The sequence below is a fragment of the Cucurbita pepo genome, chromosome 20, assembly GCF_057944985.1.
Source record: "Cucurbita pepo subsp. pepo isolate OVF chromosome 20, ASM5794498v1, whole genome shotgun sequence".
Taxonomy (NCBI): Eukaryota; Viridiplantae; Streptophyta; class Magnoliopsida; order Cucurbitales; family Cucurbitaceae; genus Cucurbita; species Cucurbita pepo.
Window position 1 is genome coordinate 4953497 of NC_141817.1, and position 24846 is coordinate 4978342.

The window sequence follows — 24846 nt, forward strand, 5'->3', positions numbered from 1 at the left end:
AATAAACTTTATACGAAAAATATGAAAACATCCAATCTATGTACTTAGTATTAACGAAATTGTCTCCTATAAACATTTTTAACGAGTAATACATCCAGAAAGAGCTACCAAGCAACCCCCTGCCTACTCATCAAGGGCCAATTAAAACAAAAAAAAAAAAAAAAAAAAAAAAAAAAAAACAATGGTCATTGCTGTAATCTGATGATTGCCAAAATAAATCTTAGAAAAAGTTCAATCATATAACTCATAAATAACATATCAATCACTGGCCTAGCTAAAACCGACTCGAACAACAACTGGGGTTCAGTAATGGCAGAAACAGGGCACTTTTTAATTCTTCTCTTCACTAAGCAACCAACCATTTGTGCACTAAAACATGAAATGGCATACTACTTAATCCCAATGGTGTTTGATTGAATTACTGAACGTCTGCATATCATCTCCATATCAGTTATGGTGTAGGAAAGGGAGTTAAAACGCTGACCTGCAACCAGCAGTTGCTTCGAACATAAAATGGGCAGGTCATTTGTCGCTGGTTAATGTCGAAAAGCGTGGCGCAGTCATGCCGAGCCCCCATCATTTTCTGGAAAGTCCAATTTCAGGTTTTCATTGTCCCTGTAAACTTGAACAAGTGCAGCTGCTTTATAGACAAACATCCCAACCATGGCTGGCGTGAGCTAAACACAGGAAGAGAATCACATGACAACATAAGAGAGTTATTTTCGGGGCTACATGCATTTAAAATAAATAGACTTTTCAACTCGAGACTAGTTCAATTGGTTCAAACGATGAAAGGGTCCACACATATAGTCATTTGTTACCTGGAAGTCAAAGAAGTCGTTGGCAAGATATTTATGAGAGAGGATCCATATTGCATATATTGCAGCAGGAATCAAAAGCCTAGGAGATGACAGGGCAATGCTACTTCCCCTCACTGATTTTTCAAACACGTTCTGGATATCTTCACTTCTTATTCCAATTCTGGCACAAAGAATGAATGTTGATTGTGACAAACAAGTTATACTCAATAAACAAATAGATCGACTATGGCATTTATCCATACTTTTTCGTCTTTTTCTGCGTGAAGATATCGGGAACCGTGTCTTTAGATAGTTTGTCAGCATGTCGATATAATAGCTGGAGGTATAAGCAGCTGCATTAGAGATAATCCCAGATGTTATTGCACAATTACAACAAAATAACAAGGTTTCTCTGATAAATGTGCAATAGAAATCTAATCACAATTTGAGAACGGATATATTTTCTTTTTATTTCCTCCGTAGGAGGCAAAAATTGATTAGATGTCACGTTGATTCTTACAAACTTCTCCAAGAAATTGTTTTGGAAGAGTCTTGTTAATTAATATTTATTCTTATATCCTGACCAAGATCTTGTTTGAAAACTTCAAATCTTGGAATGAAAACTTAACTCTTGGTAGTGAACCAAAGCATGCCAAAATGAAGTTGCAAAATAACAGCAACATTAAACTCATATCAACTAACCTCGAAAGGGCTCCTACTGCATAACTAATAGCAGCCTGAACAGAAAAAACATATAAATTCCTTCATCAGCAAGCAAGCTCCTCTCAACTCATGAGTCATGTTAAGAAAAAGTGAGGTGTCACTTGAAGAAAATGAGATGATCCAGGCCAATAAATGTTAATGAAATAGATACTGGAGTCTAAGTAACATAGCAACTATATTATAATATAATGACTCTAGTCTATAATGGCATCCTTCCTTCTACTTTGTACTAAAAGAACTGTAAATCAACCAAAAAAATTTACTGTAGCACACAAGATAATGCCCTATCTTCTTCAATTGGAATATACCTGGAACGAAAACACTATCAGGCAATACCCGCTGCATGCAGTTCCAATGCCAACAGACAAAAGCATCAGTTCCCTCTTGAGCTGTGTTAAAAAGGGAATTAATGATCAACTTCCAAATTCTTTAATGGTCAAATGTTCATCTTCCATCATTTTTTGCCAATTATTCTGTAGTTTCATGATGTAGCCAAAAAGTAAATTACCACAAAAGAAAAAGGAAAAGGAGAAAAGCTTTAAATGCAACTAGATTACATAAGGGAGCACTTTATCAAATCAATTTTATACTCAAAGCATCTCATACAATCAACGCCAAAGCCACAGTAGTGTAAGGAGCAAAACATCATCTGCCCATGCGAATTGAAAAGAAAACAAAATGGAAGCATCTGTAAACCAATAAGTGTGCAAGCACAGAAAGTTTACATGCTCAACAAATTACTATAGAAACTTAAAAAAAAAAAAGTAGGTTAAAATGCATAATGAATATTATCTACGTAGAATTTATTAATGACTAATATATAACTGATTTCCATTAAAAAAAAATAATTTATTTAAGCTTGTAGGTAAACATATAATAATTTCATAATTTTTTCCTAAAATCAGTTATTAAAAATATAAAACTATAAGGTCTGCTTATGGCCCAATTAGCCAGTACAGCCCAACTAATCGAACTATAGGTTTAAGGGTTGTTTGGGCCAAATGTTTTTATGCTAGACTTGGTCCATTCAACCGCCTATGTTTCAAAAATGAAAACAATTCCTTGGGAGGCTCTTACCTCTGTAGGCCCCAATTCAATCCAGCCCCAACTCTTTTGGTGACCCATTTATATTAGGAACAAACTTTGAAAAATATGGGAAATTTTGATTTTGGACAAGTTTAGTGATTGAAGGGCAGACATTAATTTTATATCAAGATGATCTTAGATGACATAAAAGTATTACCACCTTACATAAACAACCAATGAACATACTGAGTTCAAGTATCATACAGCTTCATATTTGAGAAAATTTAGTTTCTTCCTTCTTTCACGGTCATCTGGCAGTATCTGTTAAAGAAAATAGAGAGTTAAGGAAAGTGATTGACTGATCTTATCTGGCAACTGATCCAGAGCAATTAAACTGGTTCATGGAAACCACATATAAAATGAATTCTATAACTCATAACATAAGAGCTGGAGTAGGCACACCTTATCACCAGCTTTTTTATTGATTGGTGCAGAGGTACCACCTGAGACCCATGCTTGAGTGGCGGACAATTTCAAAAATCCACCACCATCATTGTTTTCATCAACCTACAAGTTGTAAATCAAGAATTAAGGGGAAAATACTACACTATCCTCTTAAGAAGGTAAAAAAAAAGCAGAACACCGTTTTGGTGCATTTTAAGCATTGATAAAACCATTCAAAATACAGTTTAGTATTCAGAAAATTAACAAAGATTTCAAAATTACATGAATTTCATCAATTTAGTGTAATGTACAGTACATGTAGTGCAGATAAAAAAACTGATTTCAACAGCATACGTGGAAACTCACATTCAGTGTCTGTTCCTTCTACTATAGCCAAAAAGTTTGCAAACAATTCTTACATAGAACATTTTGGTGTTATTTGTTCATCTTCCTGAAAAATTAGATGGGCATAGCCACAACTTTTATCATTTTCTTCACATAATTTGACATGATTGAGCCTGTGTTTCATCTACTTATACTAAGTTGGAAGATATCTACTATCATACTGCTAGAGTAACAAAATGCTACTAGGGTACCAAAGTGACGATACAAATATGTTCTTTAAATATTGTAGAAACATATTAATTTCTTAGTTTCCAATGGCTGGCTATGATGCAGACCTCCCTTTGACATCATAAATACTAAGCATTGAAATGCTATCATAAATTGAACATTGAAACTGAAAGCATTAAAAATGCTAAGCATATTGTACCAGAACTTCTTGGGAAGTATCAGTAAATCTGTCATCAGTCACATCTTCGAATTTCACGACCTCTCTCTGCCAAAGCATATCAGAAGTTTTTGATATAAAATCTGCATTTAGTTTTCGTTCCTCGAAGAATGCTTGTAAAACATCCTCTTCTGCAATTTCACTTACTGAAAAAACAAGACACTATGTGAAGATCAGCATGCGCTCGTTAGCCAACTAAAAGTTAAAACCACTGGAATAGGCTGCCAGAAAATAACAATAATACATTACTTGTAGTAAAGAAACTACTAATGAAAATGCAAGGAAAATCACAAGCATTGTGTCAACAGTACAAAGCCCAAAGAAGAGGACAAAATCTTTGTAAGTTTCAAATAGGCCAGTAAATTACTATGTACTTGTATCTAATATAAACAATTATTAATAAATAGTTAAGAGTATCTATGCATAGATAACATGCAATTTAAACAATAACTTCATGAAAATTAATATTTTTCATTACAAAAATTAGAAAAAGGCTGAATGATGAATTTTATAATATATTATTGTAAGAACAAATAAAAAACAATTGCTATATATTAATGATATCAAAACTTATGAAGTTGATCGTATCCTACTTGATTAAAAAATAGTCAAATAATATCCTTTTCATATATAAAGAATATTTCAAGAAAACATATTAATATTACTGAATTTATTTTAAAAAACATGAATTAAAAGTTACGTATAAAAAGACATTCAAGGCCATTAGATAGTTTGCAAAATCAAATTAATTGAAGAAAATTTAACTGGATGATATACTTTTTTAGTAAGCAAACAGGAATTTCATAGATGGTATTAAATTAACAAATTACGAACAGAGGGAAGAGAAACAAAGCCCCAAAGCAAAAAAAAAAAAAAATTACAGATAGCCATTGAAGGAAGGATACAGTTTACACCATGAGAAGCCTACAAAATAAACATTGTCAAGGCAGTAATCTATGCTTTTTTGCTTTATCATTGAAAGTTCTAATGTTCCCCTCAAACCAAAGGCTTTGCATCAAATATTATTGAATACATGAGAGAGATTCTAGTCTAAAGGGAGTATAAAAATAAAAACAGATACTAAAGGCATTAACAAAGTAATCCAGTAAGAATTAAGCTTAACATGAATTTACCACTAATCCTACTGCATTAGTAAATATTAGCTGCTACCCACCCTACTTATCCTAGTTCTTAATTATAACTGTTGACTTGATAACTCAAGTTGATTCAACAGTGGTTCTTCTTATTCTGTTATTCTGTGGTGAATGGTCTGATTATCGTATCCAGACGTTATCTCAACTTTTGACACATTCTTCTTAGACTTCGACTTTCACTAGATTCACAACTCTAAGTGAAGAAATCACGCAGGAAGTGAGTGAGCATTTACCACTCGAATGAAGGAGGAAGATGCGGGAGAAATCATTCGAGTTCTCTAAGCTCTCTTTTCTAATATCTCTCTGATTCTTAAAAAAAATATCATGAGTCATCCTGGGATCGCATAATAGCTTGACATCACTCTTCAGCCATTGGTTCTTCTAAGGAGAGGAACCGCATGAAAATTGGCTTTTCTGAAGAATAGGACTTAGTAACTTTGGCTTTCCCCAGTAAATTGTCAATTCCTTTGGGAAACGTAGCTTAGAAGTTAGAATACGTCAACAACTCAAACGAATAATCTACTTTTCACATCCTAGTGTCCTTGAAGTTGGGATCAATGAAAACTGAGTTACATGGGAGAAGTAAGACTACCTATTAATTCCCTATCTCTACGTATACAGAGTTAAGAACAAAGCGTTCAGTTTCTTATCAAAACGCTGTTGAATTTCAGTGGAAAAAACTTCAAATTCCCCCATTATAATCACCTTCCAATTGAAGCAACCAAACAGTCTTCAAATTGGACAGAATCAATAGAATATCAAATCACCAAACCGAAATTCCAAAAAATGACTCCTAACTTCGATTCTAACCTCGCGTTATTACGCTCTTCTCAGTCCACTGGAAAATCAAGCTAACAATGTGAAAAGAAGTATGGAAGAACAGACCTGCCCGAATTCTTGTTCGCGATAATGGAATAGGGAGCTTTGATTTCTGCAAATGAGATAATGCTGTAGCTGTGCGAGGTAGGAATCTGGTTGGCGGTGGAGTCTGCTTGCAGGTGAAGCATGTAACCATAGAAAGAGTTTCCATGGCTTATCCGAGCTTCACAATCGTGGGAACCAAAATATCTTTCCGGGAAGCATTTTTTGTAAGCCGGCTGAGTTCGACTTTATTTCTCGATTAAATTATTAAAATACCTCTAAAAATTTTCATTTTAATTTAAAACTAAAATAAATTGAAAATATACTTGAAGGCTATATGTCACGCTGACAGTGCATTCGAATGAAAGAGATCATAAAGATATGATGGTTAATAAATTATGACACCCGAGTAAATGAGAGGTACATGAATGAATCAAGACAAGCGATCCTAGGGATAGGATAACTAAGAAAGACTCAAAGAGGTACATGAATGAACCGAGACTATATCGAACGGTTTGTGGAGATAGTCTTCACTCATTGGAAATATTAGAAGAGCTACGTCCATCACGAGAGTCCCTGGATGATCTTCTAGGTTGATTTGGATTGCAGATGAAAGTTTCGAGCTCGCACCAAATATAAGTTAATATAATGTTGGCGTAGGTCAACTATGCAAGTGACTCTACTGTTTGTTTGGTTGGATGAATGTATGATGTATGATGACATGTGCCCTATGGCCCTTACATGTGTCTATGTTATATTGTACTATATTATGCCATGTTATGTTATACCATGTTATGCTACTTTGTGATGTGTGGTGTTATGTCGTGTTTATACGCTATATTATAGAGTGGCTATGACATGTCGTAGAATTATGTTATGATGTTGATAATCTATGATGCATAAACCTCTATACATCACACCATGTAAGCTATGCTACGTACCAAAGATTTGACAGGAATTATGAATGCATGATTAATAGACTAATTATTTTATAAATTAATAGAGTTTCGATGTTATGAGAACTTCATGCATTTTTTGTGTGTCATATGCATCAAAATACTTCTCCGTTATGATTAGCACGGACACGTACCTTCGATATTTATGGAGACCTCCTGCTATGGGGTTCCGTACTAATCACAATGGGGAAGTATCCCACTTATTTTATAATACACAATAATGTATTAGGTCCCCATAACTTAAAATCATGACATAAGTTTATGATACAGGCCATGTCTCCGTTCATTTAATAACATAATAAGCCTATGAATCATGCATACATAATTTATGTCAAATTTTCATACTTATGACAATGTAGGGGCGACAAGGCACGCATCAATGTACATCATATAAATTTGTCCAACCAAGCGAACAGTAGAGCCACTTACTCGGTTGCCCTAGACTGGAGTCGCTAGATATTCTTAGAGCTGGCCCATATTTGTTCCTCAACATTCGATTCAACCTATATGGACCCACAACATCAGATTAGAAGATATTAACAAGCTTAATGTACTTAAAAGTTAGGTCGGTTTACGGAGCAGATGCACGGGTGCGTGCTTGCAGAAATGAAGTGGGCTGTGTATTTTGGGTGTGTGGGAGTCGCTGAACTTGCTCGTGGGCTGGATGCTTGTAATACTTCCCAGGTCGCGGGTTAGATGCACTAACGTTGGGTTGGATGTGCACCTGGAGTAGATTTGGATCCAACCCGAGTTTTGAACCCATAGATTCTTCTTCTTTACTTGGTAAATGTATGTTTTTTAAAAGAGAACCATATTTGCTAATGATGGGTTTAAGCTCTTACAAGATATATCCCGAATTCACTTCACACTAAAGTGATCTGAGCACCATTCGTCGTTGTTAGGGAAGACGGGTGATTGGTTGAGATCCTCGAAATTTCTAGCGACGTTTTTCAAATTTTTTTAATGTAACTTTTGATATTGGGTAAATATTTTTTAAATGTGTATCTAATTGTAAGTATATATATATATATATATATATATATTTTTAAAATTTAAAGTATTTTTTAAATGTTGTATAAAGCCATGTTGTTTTTCTTTGAACACTTTTTTTACCTTTAGCTCTTGGTTTCTGTTCACCGAGGAGAAACGCGCGGTATTGCTGCTTTGAGTCGCCGGTCGTGAAAACCGCCGCAGGAAGCTGTGTATCGCCTTCTGCTCGTTGTCGGAGAAGGAGACTGGCCGCTGCATACAGAAGCAGCACGCCGTGGATCTTCGTCAACTGGACGGACTGTCGCACATGGACTGCAGCTCGTCGTCCGCCGGAAGAGGTCGCCGGAGTTGAAGCTGAACAGGGGAGGGGCGGCGGGAGGGAGAAGCAAGAAGAGAGGGTGGGCGGCCCGATCCGCTCACATTTTTTGAAGTAAGTCTCATGCTTGATTTTAAATCCTCCATATCATAAGCATTATGAGGTCTGCCTAGATGAATTCTTTGTTGAAGCATGGAGTTCAAATTATAGTATCCCTGATAGCTTTTTTGAACAGTTTACCTTTTTGCTTGATTAGTTCGGTACTTTGTAGAATCTGGGCGTACACTTTTTTTGAAGTTCAGGAATAGAAAGAGAGGAAATGTATCATTTGCCATTTGAAATTAAATATATAGATAAGATTACAACTAAATGACCAGCAAGTGTAGGGAACAAATAAGACCTCTAATCCCAGATGAAGAGGTTCAGTGCAAGAAAATTTGCGAAGCAAACTTGCAATGGGAGGTAAACAAAATTTACGTCTTCTGATATGGAATCACACAAAAACCAGCAAAATATTTTCTCAGAAGTATTTAACATTAATGAATGAGAAGGGGGCCTACATCTCTTAGTAGGGGTGGACCTAGTATGCAATGAGTTCTATGAATTGGTTACTTGACAAAGCCTTGATATTATCATTTGTATAGCTAATATTGTAGTATTTGTTTTTGCCTCATAAGAACATCACGTATCTCATTGGTTAGTGCAGTGTCGGTTTTGTCCTAGTACTTGAGATTATGAGCTACTGATTTTGTTTTTTTTTTTATTATTTCACCTGTTATTAATTTCTCACATTATTAACATTTGATGGATTTGGAACTTTGCCAAACAACCATATAGAAAGTGGTTGTGCAGTATTGTTTCTTTCAATTCCTAGCAATAGTTCGAATTCTTGGTGCTTTAGTAAATCGAATTAGGGATGTTATACTAGTTAAATATTCAAGGAAATAAAAAGTTTAGATTCATCTAAATGTTATTTTCTTGGAATGCACTTCTATTTTTGGTGTTTGGGATGATGGGTTCAAGAGTCTTGTTATTTCAATTCTGCTGCATTATTTTATCCTAAGCTAACCACTTTCATGTATTTTAGTTGAGGTTTTTTTTCTTTCCACTTTACCTTGGGGAGGGACCTGTTAGAAGAGTAAAAGAAGAAAAAAAAACTACTCGAGGATTTATCTTGAAGGGAAGAAATCGTCATAAGAAGGTTCAGGAATATGTAAGTTTGTAAGGAGATTATGATATGAAGTATTAGAGTTTATTGACATATTTGAGTTTGGAGTTTGTTGTCAATTGTGAGTGCCGATAGTGTTTTTCACCATCCGCCATCTTGTAGTTCATTGGTACTTTTGAGTTAATAAACGTCATTTGTGTGTATATGTTATAGGTGAATTCATGTATTTAAATAAACCTCTTGTTGGATGGGACTTGTTCCATGTGGTTAAGGTGATATCATGTATTAGTGATACGTGTCTTTTCAGTTTTGCAGGTTTGGCGTAGGAAGTTTAACATCAGACACAAATGTTTTGTTGCACAAAGGTTGCATTGTATACATGTCTCCCCAAAACAAGGTCTATTTCTCTCACTCCTTCCTCCTTACGGCTCTACCATAGAGTTTGTGATTGCTATACTTTTATGTTTCTTTACTTTTTAGGAAATATATCACATGCTATTTGGCTAGGCTATTCTGTAGTTATGGAAGCGATAATCTTCGATCTTTTTGGCTTTTATATTTCTGTTATATGATTACCAGTTGTCAAATTGTAGTTTTTTACATGAATCTCTAGTTTTGAAAGTTTGCTAAATACAAGTTGTGTATGAGCATGATTATTGGTGGAATACATTTATAGTTTCATATTGGTTGATGGGGTTTATCATTTTGAAAATACTTCCAATATGGTGAATACATTTAGGTTGTAATTTTTGACTTTCTCACATGTTTGATAGAGCTTATGGTAATTTCCAGACTTGTTCATTAAGTTGATGAATTTCTTTGAAACTCTGAACTAGTGTAATGGAAGTTATTCATGGAGCATTTATAATTTTGAAGATGCAAGTATACAGTTCTATTAGTTTGGCTTTCTCACCTAGATTATTTCCAGGTTCTTCCTCAGGCTCTTCCATGGCCTCCCTCCTCAGGTTCGCCGTTTTTCAACTCAGGAACAATTCCTCTATGGAAGGTTCAATCTCGGTCATGATCCCTTTGCTCAGCTTTCTTACATGGAACTCTCCCAAAAATTCTTTGAGGCCATGAAAGCTTGTACTTTTCTTGGATCAACATCCATTGCATCAAAGCTTCATGGCCAACTCATCTCCACTGGTTTGTGTTCCTCTGTTTTCCTCCAAAACCATCTCTTACATATGTACTCAAAATGTGGATTAATAAGTGAGGCTCTTCGGATTTTCTTTGATAGCGAGCATCGCAATGTCATTACTTGGAACACGATTCTTAATGGGTTGTTGGATTCTGGTCGAGTAAGGGAAGCAGAAAAGATGTTTGGTGAAATGCCCCTTAGAGATGCTGTTTCTTGGACTGCAATGATGTCGGGCTACTTCCGTAACGGTCAAGCGGTGGATACTATTAAGCTTTTTGTTTCAATGTTTCGGGATTCAGATTGTGTTCCTGACTTGTTTTCTTTCTCTTGTGCAATGAAGGCTTGTAGTAGTGTTGGTTATTTACGGATAGCTCTTCAGTTGCACGGTCTCTCAGTGAAATATGGCATTGGAAACAACGAAGCCATCCAAAATTCTGTCATTGATATGTATGTAAAGTGTGGTGCTATTTATGCTGCTGAGCAGGTCTTTCTAAGGATTGAAAAGCCAAGCTTATTTAGTTGGAATAGTATGATCTATGGTTACTCTAAATTACACGAGATGGGACGAGCACTTGACACTTTCATGAAAATGCCTGAACACGATTCCGTCTCTTGGAACACAATCATTTCAGCATTTTCTCAACATGGCCTGCACACACGGAGTCTTAGTACGTTTGTTGAGATGTGGATTCATGATTGTCAACCAAATTCAATGACATATGCAAGCGTTCTTAGCGCATGTGCCAATATCTATGATTTTCAATGGGGTAAACATTTGCATGCCCGAATTGTGCGCATCGAACCCTTTTTAGATGTTTTGGTGGGCAATGGGTTGGTAGATATGTATGCAAAATGTGGGCTCATCGAAGCTTCAAAAAGGGTATTTAACTCGTTAACCGAACGCAATGTAGTAACCTGGACTTCACTAATAAGTGGAATTGCACAGTTTGGTAGTCAAGAAGAAGTTTATGATATTTTTTATCGAATGAGAGAAGATTGTGTTATTATGGATGGCTTTATTCTTGCAACCATTCTTGGTGTATGTGAAGGGGAAGAAAATATTTCAATTGGGGAGCAATTACATGGATTTGCGGTGAAGACTGGGATGGATTCATCTTTGCCTGTAGGCAATGCTACTTTGACAATGTATTCAAAATGTGGAGATGTTGAGAAGGCAAGTCTTGCTTTTGAAACAATGGCTGCTAGAGATGTTATTTCATGGACAACAATGATCACTTCATTCACTCGCAATGGCAATGTAGAAAGAGCACAGGATTATTTTGACCGAATGCCGGAGCGTAATGTCGTAAGTTGGAATTCAATGTTAAGTGCATATTTCCAGAACGGTTTTTGGGAAGAAGGTTTAAAATTATACATTTGTATGCTAAGACAAGAAGTTAGGCCCGATTGGGTCACCTTTGTTACCACGATTAGTTCTTGTTCGGAGTTAGCAATTTCAAAACTTGGAACACAAATAATATCCCAAGCAGTAAGAGTAGGGCTTGGTTCTGATGTTTCAGTTGCTAACAGTGCAATTACCTTGTATTCTAGATGTGGTAAAATTGAAGATGCGCATAAAGTTTTTGACTCAATACGAGAGAAGAACTTGATATCTTGGAACTCAATTATGGGAGGATATGCTCAAAATGGTCAAGGCAGGAAGGTGATTGAACTGTTTCAGAACATGTTGATGGTTGGTTGCAAACCTGATCATATCACCTTTGTAGCAATTCTCTCAGGTTGCAGCCATTCAGGCCTTGTGAAAGAAGCAAAACATTACTTTAACTCCATGACTAAAGATTTTGGCATCTCTGCAACTCCCGAGCACTTTGCGTGTATGGTAGATTTATTTGGTCGAGCTGGGTTACTAAAGTCAGCCATGGATCTGATTGATCAAATGCCATTTAAGCCAAATGTCACCATATGGGGCACTCTACTCAGCGCTTGTAGGATCCACCATGACACCGAAATGGCAGAGGTGGCAATGAAGAACTTGCTAGAATTGAACGCTGAATACTCTGAAAGTTACATTCTGCTAGCAAATGTCTACTCCAGCTCTGGAAAGTTGGAATGTGTTTCTGATGTGAGACAATTGATGAGAGAGAAAGGAGTACAGAAAGATCCTGGTTGCAGCTGGATAGAGGTGAGCAATAGGGTCCATGTCTTCACTGTCAATGACACAAACCATCCACAAATCAAGGATATTTATAAGGCATTGGAAGACATTGTTAAGAAGATCAAAGATGATTATGGTTATGTTGATGCGTCAAGTTCGATTGGCTATCATAGTGAGAAGCTTGCTATTGCCTTTGGTTTGATTAGCTTGCCTGATTGGATGCCAATCCATGTGATGAAGAACCTTCGAGTTTGCAACGATTGTCACCAGGTGATGAAATTGATTTCTCTTGTTTCCATGAGAAAACTTGTTGTGCGCGATGGGCACCGATTTCATCACTTGGAGAATGGGAGTTGCTCTTGTGGAGATTACTGGTAGTCATAAACTTGAATTCTGATGCTTTGATTTAAGAAAGGATAGGAAGAAGCTTAGCACATTACTGAACTCATCTCCCCCAGTGATTGTGAAAGGGATGAAGTGAGGGTGTTCATCCAGTGATTTGATTCAACTTGCTGGCTTTATCATGTCTTGAGTTTACGTGACTCTAAACGAATCGATTAAAGATGCAGGGACATTAGAGATTGAAAGGTATTTGTTTTCCATTTTATAGTGTTTATGTTTCAAATGCTTCCCGTTTCTCGCACTAATCTTAGGTGTCTTGCCTGTTATTATGGTCTTTTATCCTGTAAGAAAGATAGGTTGGTTTTGTTCATTTTCAGTATTTTTGCTTCAAATTCCAATTGGTTCTATTGTATAGTTAGTACAATTTAATTGTCTGCCGAACAAACAGTGATTTTGGTGATGTTGTTTGATAAATATTTCGATCTTTCTGTTTTTGCTAACCATGCATAGATCTGAAGCAGGGAATATATGTGTACATTCCTTGCTACACCTTGATGGCTATTGATCATACAAATTTATTTGTTTATAGGATGTTGCTATTGCTTATGCGTTCAATAACATTCCAAAGAGAAAACTAGCGTCTTTGCAACTCATTGGAGCAGAGGTACATATTTACAGTAATTGGTTTGTTGTATCTATGCTCTAGATATGTACAGTTAATGAATATCTATGCTCCATTTCTCTTTTATTTTTTATTTTCGAAAGTTGCTTTCATTTTTTTCACGATTTCTATACAATGATTTTGATATTTCGTATGGAATAGGTTAAGTTACTTCAAAAATATTCCTAAAAAGTATATAACAAATAAAGAAATACGTATATGAAAGTAGTGTTTATAAGCCTAATTTTCGAAACTAAATGATTATTTGATAACTGTTTTGTTTTTTTATTTGGGCGGCAAGCCCTCCAACAAGGAGGTGTATTGCAGGCAAGCTTTGATACATAAGCCATAACGTGTGCTGAACCTGCATGCATATTGTGTCAACAAGGTATGCCAATTTGTTCATTCTCCTACTGTTCTGCATTGGAGGGTTATGAAGCGTATTCTTTGCTGTTTACAAGGGATTCAAATGTTTTGGTTTGTTATTATCTAGACGTAGTGATTTTTATAAGGGCATTCTTTGCTGAACAATGCTTAGATTTTGCAAAAGCTAGAGTTCCTTTTAGGTTTCTTGCAAAATTTCATAATAAAGTTAATTTATCGAATGCTTCCAATTAAGAGCTAGTTAGAAAGATTAATAACTCTTAGATCGTACATAGAATCTATGATGGTCATTCTTAGATCCCAAGACGGCTCACTTCAGAATTAGATTGATCAAGACTAATCTAATGAATCGATTATACTTCAAACCTAAAGCAAGGTTTGAAAAAGAAAGTAACACCCAGTAGGATTTCAAAACAACACATGATTTTTAAACTGAATATTACATGCCTTCAAATAAGCCAAAAAGATAATCCAAACTATCAACTACAAACTACCAATAAAAACTATTAAATAAAAATGGAAGAAAACAACAGCATAAATAGTCTTAAATGTTAGTTCAACTATCAAAGATAAAAAGTCTTCAAATCACTTTCCAATGTCAACCGGTATTTATTGCCACTCCATTATTTTTTTGATTTGATATTTAAATCTTCTTTGCCTTGGTTCTTGTAATTGCTTCTTTGGGTACATGTAATTGATTAGTGGTTGGATTCATATCAAGCGTATTCTTTTCTATTTACAAGGGACTCAGTGTTTTGGTTTGTTATCATCTAGACGTAGTGATTTTTAAGGGCATTCTTTGCTGATGCGGATTGGGGCATGGATCGAAGTGATGGAAAATGGTTTATTTTTGGCAGGAATAGGGTAAGATGGAGCTCAAAGAAACAACAAATTATATCAAGATCAAGTATGGAAGCGAAGTTCAGATGTCTTGCGAATGCAGCCACCAACCTTTTGGATTCGAGCCTTCTTACGTTTAACTCAGAGTTTCTTGCCCATCTCTCTGCGACAAACTTCGAGTTCGTGTTCAAGTCGGTGCTAAATCCTATTCGCCCCTCGCAACCCAAATATGTATCTAAGATTCGACTTTCTAAAACTCTAGGTTGATTCAATGTGTTACCTAGTGTTTGTTGATGACATTCTTAAAATGGAAAATGAAAGAAAACATGCAAGTTTCGAATTCATACATTTTCAAACAAATAAATGAACTTTGTGAGGGCATATCTCTTTAAAGAGGTCCGAATAGGTTACTTGAATTTAATTTATTGGTTGATTGGATTGAAGCTTGTATAGTCAAACTGGTTGGACAATGAACCAACCCTTGTATGCAATGCAGCTGTGTAGGTGCCATCAACATGAAAACGCATCTACCCTAGCTTCAATCTCATGGCTATCGTCGTGACGTCGTCATCTGTGAAGATGTGCATTGCCTTTATTTGAAAAGTAAGAGTATCACGTGGCTTAAGTTTTGAAAAAAAATACTCAGTAACTCCACAACTAGGGTCAGAAAATGCAATCACATACAATTATATCTGGGACCTATTGTTTTATAACACGTCATTACATAGCCTTGGTCTCAACTTCCAGTATGGGCAAACTTGGATGTATAGTACTTCTCTACAAACGGCCTACATACTCGCACATGAACCCCTTGGTGAGCTCGTATACGTATCCCTTGAATCTAACATTCAACTAGCTTACACTCATGCTACCATCATACCACAGAGGGAAGGGAGCACACATAGTATTCTGGTGTATACAATGTCGTATTATAATATCATGGCGAACATAAATATCGTAAGCTACGTGTCCTTACTAATAATAAAAGAAAAGTACCCGATGTCTGTGAACATACAATATGCATAAGATCCCATAGTTTAAAATCATGACATGTATCTGCGATGCAATATATTCATACATACCATAATTATTTCATGTCATTACATAAGGTAATGTACAATATGGTACCATATTTTCTTAGCATGTCTCATTCATCAACGACATAACGTGTCAACATGATATTAAGGAGCATCGAAATGGTTCCAGCTTAGTTCTTGGATTTCAAGGTAGAGACTTTTCAATTAATTAAACCCACTTTAAGCATTTTTCAACTATTAGATGTGTATGTATGTGATCGTTTATAAATTGGTGTATAATTTTTTTTGATGTTTTGTTTACTTGGAATTGATCCTTATGAAACTTTGTAGGACCAATATGCATCTGATTTAAGAAGAATACTTATATGTGTTCCTGGGAATTATGGTAATTGTCTATCTGTGTATATGAGAATTACACCCGATGCGAGACAATTACTTATATCTATGCATGAAAATTACTTTGGATATTATGTTAGAGTCTTGGGTAAATTGTCTATATGTGTATAAGGATTATATCACATTTTCATGATATGGCCATACGACAATCGCATATCTGTGTGTATGGAGATTGAACATGTAACAGCTCAAGCCCACGGTCCACTGGTAGCAGATATTGTCCTCTTTGAGCTTTCGCTCTCGAGTTTCCTCTCAATGTTTTTAAAACGCGTTTGCTAGGAAGAGGTTTTCACACCCTTATAAAAAATATTAACTGACGTGGGATCTCACAATCCACTCCCTTCGGGACCAGCGTCCTCACTGACACTCGTTCCTCTCTCTAATTGATGTGGGATCTCACGGAATTTACTTGCAACAATTGCTCATCTATGCGATGAAAATTGATAAATTCAGGACGATTTATATGTCTTCTCGTTATTTATTGTGATTATATGCATATCTAGCTTGAGAAGGGAGGTCATTCATTGAGTATTTTGAATACTCAACTTTTTCAAAATGTTTTCGGGTCATACAACGATTTATAGGTCCATTGATTTCTCATTATTATCGTGATTATATGTTTACGACATGTTTTTATTTTATCTTTCACATTTTCTAGTTATTTAATATGAATTTTTCCTCGATAATGTATGAGTTTGCAACGTACACATCGATCATTTTTTCGGGTATCGATAATCGACGATCATAATTTGTATTTAATTGATTAAAAGAATATAAAGTAATTTATTTTCCAAAATAAATAATTACAGAAAATATGCCATTCAATATTTTAGGGTAGGGATGCATGAGACACCAAGTTTCAACAAAATCAATCCAGCCGACAACAGAATTTGAAGGCGTCTTCGGAAGGCAGCGTCCGTTCCGAGCAGAGCAACTTGGATTTTCGCTACAATGACTCGATTGGATTCAGAGCAAGTTCTCAATGATAACAGCACCCAAGACCCGCTCGCAATCGGTACTCTCAAGCTCAATCACAAGGCTCTTTCTGATGTACGATCCTCCCTTTCTTTATCTCTGTTGTTTTCTCTGTTTTTCCATTTCATTGAGTTCTTCGGCAATCGTGTTGTTTTGCAGGTTAATGATTTGTCCGTCTTCAAAAACTTGGAGAAGCTCGATTTGACATTCAACAAGCTTACATCGCTTGAGGTATGTGCGCGTTTTTCTGTGTCTCATCACTAATGTGTTGATGTATTATTGGGCTTTTGTCGATTCTGGACGTTTAATTGAAGGGATTGAAGTCATGCACCAATTTGAAGTGGCTCTCAGTTGTACAAAACAAGCTTGAAAGCTTAAAAGGAATTGAGGGGCTTTCTAAACTTACTGTAAGTACCACTTATCCTTCATCTTATATTATTGCCAATGGACCATAAGCATAATGTAAATAGTGTTCTTCGATCCTTGAGATATGAAATGACCTGTTTTCTTGAATATAGAAAATCGCCTTTGTCCATCTGTAGAATTATTCACCGTCTATTTAAACACTATGTGAGAGTACATTTATTTATGTGGGTGTAGTTTCTTTTTTTTTCTTTGTATTCTATTCTTTCTATACTCTCTTAAGAATTTTGCAATGAGAGTTCCACATGAGAAAGATAAAGAGACGTCATAAGATATGTAGTTACTCCTTTCATTGTCAATTGGTTTTGAGATGAATCTTAATGTTTATGCAGTATATGTATCTTGTTCGAAACCCTATGTTTATCTAATATAAGTATTTTTTCAATTGTTCAATCATGGTTATCTATAGATTTTTGATATGCACAAATTTCTGTATGAATGCTACTTGGAATACGTTAACATTTTTCTATGAGCTCCCACATCGATTGGAGAGAGAAACGAGTGCCAGTTAGGATGCTGGGCCCTGAAGGGGGTGGATTGTGAGATCCCACATTGGTTGGGGAGGAGAGCGAAGCATTCTTTAAAAGGGTGTGAAACCTCTCCCTAGTAGACGTGTTTTAAAAATCTTGAGGGGAAACTCAAAGAGGACAATATCTGCTAGCGGTGGGCTTGAGTTGTTACAATGGTATCAGGGCCAGTCACTAGGTGGTGTGCCAACGAGGACGTTGAGCCCTGAAGGCGGGTGGACACTAAGCGGTGTGCCAATGAGGACGTTGGGCCCCGAACGGGGTAGATTGTGAGATCTCACATCGATTGGAGAGAGGAACAAGTGCTAGGAAGGACGTTGGGCCTCGAAAGGGGTGGATTGTGAGATCCCACGTCAGTTGGGAAGGAGAATGAAACATTTTTTATATGGGTGTGGAAACCTCCTCCGAGTACACATTTTAAAAACCTTGAGGGTAAAGCCAAAAGGGAAAGCCTAAAAAGGACCATATCTGCTAGCGGTGGGCTTGGGCTTGGGCTGTTACATTTTCTTATACGGTAAATATATGGATGTAGATGCAATGGATTTGATTTTGAGTGTCCTTTGTATTTTCCTAATCAGGTATTAAATGCGGGAAAGAATAAGCTTCAATCAATGGACGAAATCAGACCCCTTGTTGGCTTATGTGCTTTGATTTTGAATGGTAAGCATTTTGCTTGACATAAAAAACTTCTTCATCAGGTTTATATGTTGATTATGATCATATCAATCAGATTATTTCATTTTGGGGCTTTACAGACAATGAGATATCTTCTATTTGCAAGCTTGATCAGATGAAGAACCTGAATACTCTGGGTATGGTTTCTCATTTTCATGTCCACTTTTAATGCTTTTCTGGTAGTTCGCATATTCAAGATTCTTACCAAGCTTTATTTTCTTTTATTAAATAACATGTTCTGAGAATAGCCTTTTCTTATTCTCGAATCTGTCTTACATGTTCCAGAGTTATTCTCATTAGAAACATAAACTAAGTTATCTAACCGTTCGAGTTATTATGCAGTTCTTTCCAGAAATCCAATCCATAGTATTGGAGATTCTCTATTTAAAGTGAAATCAATGAAAAAAGTAAGAAACAATCTGTTCTTCTGTTCGATGTTGTTTGATGATTACTCGTACTTGAATACGTCCAAGAATCTTATAAGTGATATATTTATCCTTGTTTCAGCTATCTTTTTCTAATTGCAAACTTCAATCTATTGATTCTTCCCTCAAATCTTGTATCGAATTGAAAGAGCTTCGACTTGCTCACAATGAAATCAAGGTATGTGCTGTTTGGATTAGTTTGTTTTACTTATGCAGATCTCTTGAGAACTTGTTTATTACAACTAAGATTGCACAATGATGGGATAGAATCTTTATTTGTCTTGCTTTTGGAAACTAATTCGTACTCATTCTCGAGCGTACTTCCCCTATCCAGATGCTCCCCAAGGATTTGGCTCATAACAAGAAATTGTTGAATTTGGATTTGGGAAATAATATCATAATAAGATGGTCAGATGTGAAGGTAAGATAAATCCTAACATTTTTCCTTAATATTGTCTCCATTTTATCCTCTTTTTCATGAATCACTGTTTGTACTATTCTAGGTATTGAGTTCATTAGGTAATCTGAGAAATCTTAATCTTCAAGGGAATCCTATTGCAGAAAGTGCTAAGTTAGATAAAAAGGTCCGTCCCCATTCTCTCTATAAATCTTCTACCTCTACTTTTTTTTCTTAATTTGAACCTCCGACCTCAATGGAGGGAATACATGTAATTAACGTTGAGCAACACTTACTTTGGCTACCCATTTTAAATAAATCTGTTCATCGAAAAATACGTTTCTGACAAGTGAAACTACAGATTCGTCGACTGCTTCCAGGCTTGCGTGTATTGAATGCTAGACCAATTGATAAATACATAAAGAATGAGAAGGATAACGGGAGTGATAAAGATGATGACACTTCAATCAAGAAGCTAGAGCTACAAAAAGAGAAAAAGGATGGAAAACTGAAAAGGAATGCCAAAATGCTGTCTGATGAAGGCAGTGATGGCGAAGTTGATCATTCTCATGATGATATGGAAAAGAAATCGAAATCGGAGCTGAAAAAACGCAAGATGGACAAGGTCACCAGGGAGGAGAAAGAAGCTCCATCTCTCGACAATAAGAGAAATCATGGTACAAATGATATTGCTGAGGATAAGAAGACTTCGAAGCAGAAAAAGTTAAAAAGCAACAAGGAGCCATCTTCACCCAAGATCGAAAAGCAGAAGAAGAAAGCAAAGAAGGAAGGGGAAAAGCAGGTTGATGTTGTCGACGATACTGAAGTGCCATTCGAACAGCTTTTCGGAGGAGATGGTGTTGAAGACATGGATGCTGGTCTTAGAAAGGTTGATGAGAAAGTAGCAGAGGACATGAATTTAAAGTCCAACTTGGTATCATTTGCAGCTAATAGAAAGGAATCTAAAAAGCCAGACAGAGCTACAAGGTTACAAATATCCCCAGTAGTTGAAATCGGAATGGGTGGACCATCAGCATGGGCTGATGAGTAACTGCGATACAAATCCATTCAGTTACTTGGGGGAAGTTTTGATCTCCTGGGAGTTCCTAGATTGAACAGATGTTTAGAATATGAACTCATTTCGGTGTTTAGTCTGGCTATGAGCTATGAAGCATAAGCATAAGCAGCTGCTGTTGGGCATCGTCTACTGATGTTGGGAGACTTTCACAAACATGGAATGGTGAAGAATTGTCATGATACCTCAATCTGCCTAGTTAATTTAAACTGTGACTAACCAAATCACGTTGTAGCATGTTGGCTTAGTTTGGGGCAACCGAGCAAGACTTGATGCAATCGAAGTTTCAGGTTCGATCGGTTTCGGTAGGGAGAACAATTTTAAATTAGTTGTACTTTTTAGTTCATGATCATATTGCGCCCTTGGAAGTGATATTTTGCTTCTTCAGGTATGGAAAATAGGTTTAAATGCTTCTTGAAGTTTTTGCTTCCAGGAATATTTAGTGAATACGAGTGAAAAGGTGCTGATTCTTTAACGAGCCATTTGTTTATGAATCTATCATAAACTAATTCAATTCTAGTCCACAAAAGGGTGGGGTGAAGCTCCATGGTTCATTGAGAGTCGAGCTCATAACTCACTCAAGATTAATATCGAGTCACATATGATCATTTCATGAAATATCAATTTTCTCAATTAACAGATTTATAAGGAGACATTAAGGATTTCGGGATTTAGTCTTGTACAAACTCATTGTATAGGATACCATTCCTTAGTGTTCAACAAGGAGTCCGTTAGTAAGTGTTTGGTACGACAAGTTAGGCCCAGGGAGTGTGCAAGCCTGCCTGGTGGACCTATACTCGCATGCGTGTGTCATGTATAGAGAAGTATTATGCATTTAACATTAAAAGAATAGGTCCTCATGTTTACTTAGTATTTATTAGTATTTATTAAAATTCTCAAACCATGTGCATACTCATACATTTTAGTATTTATTAAAATTCTCAAACCATGTGCTACTCATAAATTTAAGCGCTCCTATACGGATGACAACGATGTCACGTTAGAGACCATAAAACCGGTACTCGAGTAGCTATTTTTTTTATTTTGCTTATTAGTCCTAGGTTAGTATAGGACATCATTTATTTCCTAATTTTCTTAATTTGTTTATTTTTCATTTATTAAATGCTGTTTACTTTGATTAACTATTTTATTTTTAACATTATGACATCATTTATAAACTATTTAAAAGAAATGTTTTTGTATAAAAAAAAGCATCATGCATGTGGTAGCGACTCCATTTCAGTAGAAAAATAGGGTCTTTACAAATATATTTTATATTAACTATATCATTGATATATCTATTATAATATATACTGATAATTCGCTTATATAATTTACCTACTTTATATTAAAACTAATTTTATCTTCCACAACCTTAAAAAAGACGATGCAACGGGTTACTCATATACATGACAATTAATTACAACTCATCGATTTACTTAATCATCGATATTTCTAGTTATATGTTAATGAAATAACAAGTCGATCCCTAATATACCCTAACATCATTGTACAATGGGTAGAAATTAACGTGTTTACGGCACATATTATATTTTAAAAAAACTACATTAAAATTTTTTTTTAATCGATAATTTCCATATTCCATATAATCTCTTTAAAGTCAAAACATTGTAATAAATTCAATAATATATCATAAAAAAAAAATCATTTCTAAAAATTTAAACATTACTAAATATTACAACATAATTTTCCACATATATGTACGTATGTCTATATATATATATATATATATATATATATATATATATATATATATATATATATCCTGTTTGAACTGAGGTTTCCTCAGGAGGATAGATGAGTTGATTCAAATGAGATCCAATGTAGATCTAACTTTCTATTGACTCGTGGGATCCGAGCGGTCCGGGGGGACCACCTCGGCTGCTCATGCATCCCTTATTAGTATATGGACAGCTATCTCTCGAGCACAAGTTTAGGTTCGGCCTCAATGGGAAAATAAAATGGAGCACCTAACCACGTATCCACCCTACACAGTATGGTTTGTTACGGCACGACTCGTAATAGCAAGGTATCAAGTAGTTGATATATATATATATATATATCGATAGAGTTTCATGTACTAATTTTGATATATATTTAATTATTAGAGAAATATAAATAAAATATAATTGAAATGAAAAATCTAAGCTCCCACCACCACACCACACCACACCATACCATACCACAAATGTTTGATGGGCCCACTTTATCCAAATAAATCCGACGTGTCAAAGCCTGATTCATCAAAAATACATCCAAATATCCACAGCAATCGAATCAACAGCGCTTCCCCAAATCTCCTCCCCAACAAAACCCCTCCCTCACTTCCACTACGTACCAATCCCAAACCCTAATCCGCACCATCCCTCCCAAAAATGGCGTCCGCCTTCGCTACCTCCTCCTCCGTCGTCGGCCTCGGGAGCTCCTCCCTCTCCTCTCCTTCCTCCAGATCTCCCCGTCTCGTCTCCGGTAACCGACTTCCACTTGCAACTATTTTCCCCTTCCTCTCCTCTTTAATTGATTTTGGCGTTTTTTCTCGTCTTCGCAGAGTTCGTCAAGCCTCCCGTCGTCGCGAGGAATCCGTTCGGCGTGCCGCGTTCATTCGGCGGAAGGATCACCTGGTAAGTAAGATTAGAGTGAGAGATAGTATATGAGTTGTGATCGGTTTGGGATTCGATTTGGAGATTGACGATTTTGTTGTACGGTTTCGTGTTTTGAAAGCTTTCAGAGAGATTGGCTGAGGAGAGATCTGAATGTGATCGGATTTGGACTCATCGGATGGATTGCGCCGTCGAGTATCCCGGTGATCGACGGGAAGAGCTTGACGGGGCTCTTCTTTGAGAGCATTGGAACAGAGCTTGCGCATTTCCCGTCTCCACCGGCGCTCACTTCTCAGTTCTGGTAACATATATAATTTACCGCCAATTTCTTTTTCGCAGAATTTTAAAATTAATAGTTAAAATATTATTTTAAATAATTTAAAACTAAAAATTAGGGTATTTGTCCAAACCTATTTTAGACTAACTTAATTGTTTTATTTCAACTAAAATAAATTTTATTAAATAATAAACTCAATTTATCATAATTTTTTTTAGGTTTTGATTTGACTTTTGGTTATTTATTAAAAATAGCTCTATTTTAACTCAATTTTAATATATATTTTGGAGAGTTATTTCAAAAATATTAAACTATTATTTTTAAAACTAGTGGGATAATAAATAAGCAAAAATTATAAAATTAAATAATATATATATATATATATATATAATTATTTAGATCAATTTTTTTTTTAAAAAATTAACAATAATTTTGAGTTTATTCAATTAAATTTAATCTAGTTTGAAGAGAATTCATGAATCAAATCTAACCTCAATGTAAATAGTATAGATTAAATTGGATTGTTCGAGTTTTTCGGGTGTATTTAACTTGAAATGATTATTAATAAAAATGATATATATATTTAGAACAAAAATATTGTGAAACTCAGGCTGTGGCTGATTACGTGGCACTTGGGTCTGTTCATTACGCTGACATTTGGACAAATAGGGTTCAAGGGGAGGACCGAAGACTATTTTCAAAAGTGAAAAATGTAATAATTGTTATTAAAGGAAATGTAATTTCAGTTTTTATTCTTCATGTTTATTACTTTATTAAGTTATCAACTAGTGTTTAGTGTTTGAATAATTATCATTTTCTTCGCCTTTTTATCATTCCAACCTCGAAATTGGATCATATTCACTTGGCTATACTAAAATTTATTAAGTTTTAAATGTCAAAATTTTGAAACGTTATCTTTTCAAAATTTGACTAAGTTGGATGATAGTCAAATTATGTCTAATTTGAGAAAAAGAAAATATTATATTACAAATAAATAAATAAAATTTGATATTAATAATATTCAACATGTCAACCAAACTTTGTGTAAGTTGGGCATGGAAGTAAACAATAACTTCACTCCTTACTAGTACATTTTACACAATAATCTCACATAAATAATTCCCGAACCCAACTCAGAGCATAAGTAATGCTATTATTTTGAGACCAACCCATATCAATTTGATTATAAGTCGAACTAGTTTTGGTTTCATAGTTGAGAATGATTGAACTAAATCAAGACAATATTATTATTTTACTTTAGACATCCACGAGTGTCCAACTCAGCTTGTACGCATCTCAACTAGTC

General features: G+C 35.5%; 4 protein-coding genes across 12 annotated transcripts; 3 read left to right on the forward strand and 1 right to left on the reverse strand.

The window, feature by feature from the left end:
• Positions 1–22: 22 nt before the first annotated feature.
• LOC111784120 (NF-kappa-B inhibitor-like protein) lies at positions 23–6044 on the reverse strand. Its single transcript, XM_023664950.2, has 9 exons — positions 5823–6044; positions 3766–3929; positions 3012–3116; positions 2814–2870; positions 1832–1912; positions 1503–1537; positions 1064–1153; positions 822–981; positions 23–677 (listed from the first exon to the last, which is right to left on the reverse strand). The coding sequence occupies exons 1-9, from the start codon at positions 5965–5967 to the stop codon at positions 561–563; spliced, it is 954 nt and encodes a 317-aa protein (XP_023520718.2). The 5' UTR covers positions 5968–6044; the 3' UTR covers positions 23–560.
• A 1819-nt stretch (positions 6045–7863) lies between these two features.
• On the forward strand, positions 7864–15054 carry LOC111784103 (pentatricopeptide repeat-containing protein At2g13600). 9 transcript variants are annotated; one of them, XM_087120707.1, is made up of 6 exons: positions 7864–8174; positions 9536–9625; positions 10157–13073; positions 13417–13491; positions 13790–13876; positions 14703–15054. In XM_087120707.1, exons 2-3 carry the CDS (start codon positions 9576–9578, stop codon positions 12861–12863), a joined length of 2757 nt encoding a protein of 918 aa, XP_086976833.1. In that variant the 5' UTR covers positions 7864–8174; positions 9536–9575; the 3' UTR covers positions 12864–13073; positions 13417–13491; positions 13790–13876; positions 14703–15054. The 9 variants fall into 9 exon arrangements, with proteins under 9 accessions (XP_086976833.1, XP_023520698.2, XP_023520702.2 ...); XM_023664930.2 differs by having other exon boundaries at positions 14730–15054; XM_023664934.2 differs by having other exon boundaries at positions 10157–10625; positions 10710–13073; positions 13790–15054.
• A 1920-nt stretch (positions 15055–16974) lies between these two features.
• LOC111784090 (Leucine-rich repeat (LRR) family protein) lies at positions 16975–21117 on the forward strand. The gene is made up of 10 exons (XM_023664917.2): positions 16975–17195; positions 17280–17351; positions 17435–17527; positions 18649–18730; positions 18826–18882; positions 19088–19152; positions 19253–19348; positions 19505–19591; positions 19674–19754; positions 19929–21117. The coding sequence occupies exons 1-10, from the start codon at positions 17097–17099 to the stop codon at positions 20616–20618; spliced, it is 1422 nt and encodes a 473-aa protein (XP_023520685.2). The 5' UTR covers positions 16975–17096; the 3' UTR covers positions 20619–21117.
• A 1853-nt stretch (positions 21118–22970) lies between these two features.
• Positions 22971–24373, forward strand: PSAO (photosystem I subunit O). Its single transcript, XM_023664923.2, has 4 exons — positions 22971–23132; positions 23212–23284; positions 23385–23564; positions 24151–24373. Exons 1-4 carry the CDS (start codon positions 23039–23041, stop codon positions 24245–24247), a joined length of 444 nt encoding a protein of 147 aa, XP_023520691.2. The 5' UTR covers positions 22971–23038; the 3' UTR covers positions 24248–24373.
• Positions 24374–24846: the final 473 nt, after the last annotated feature.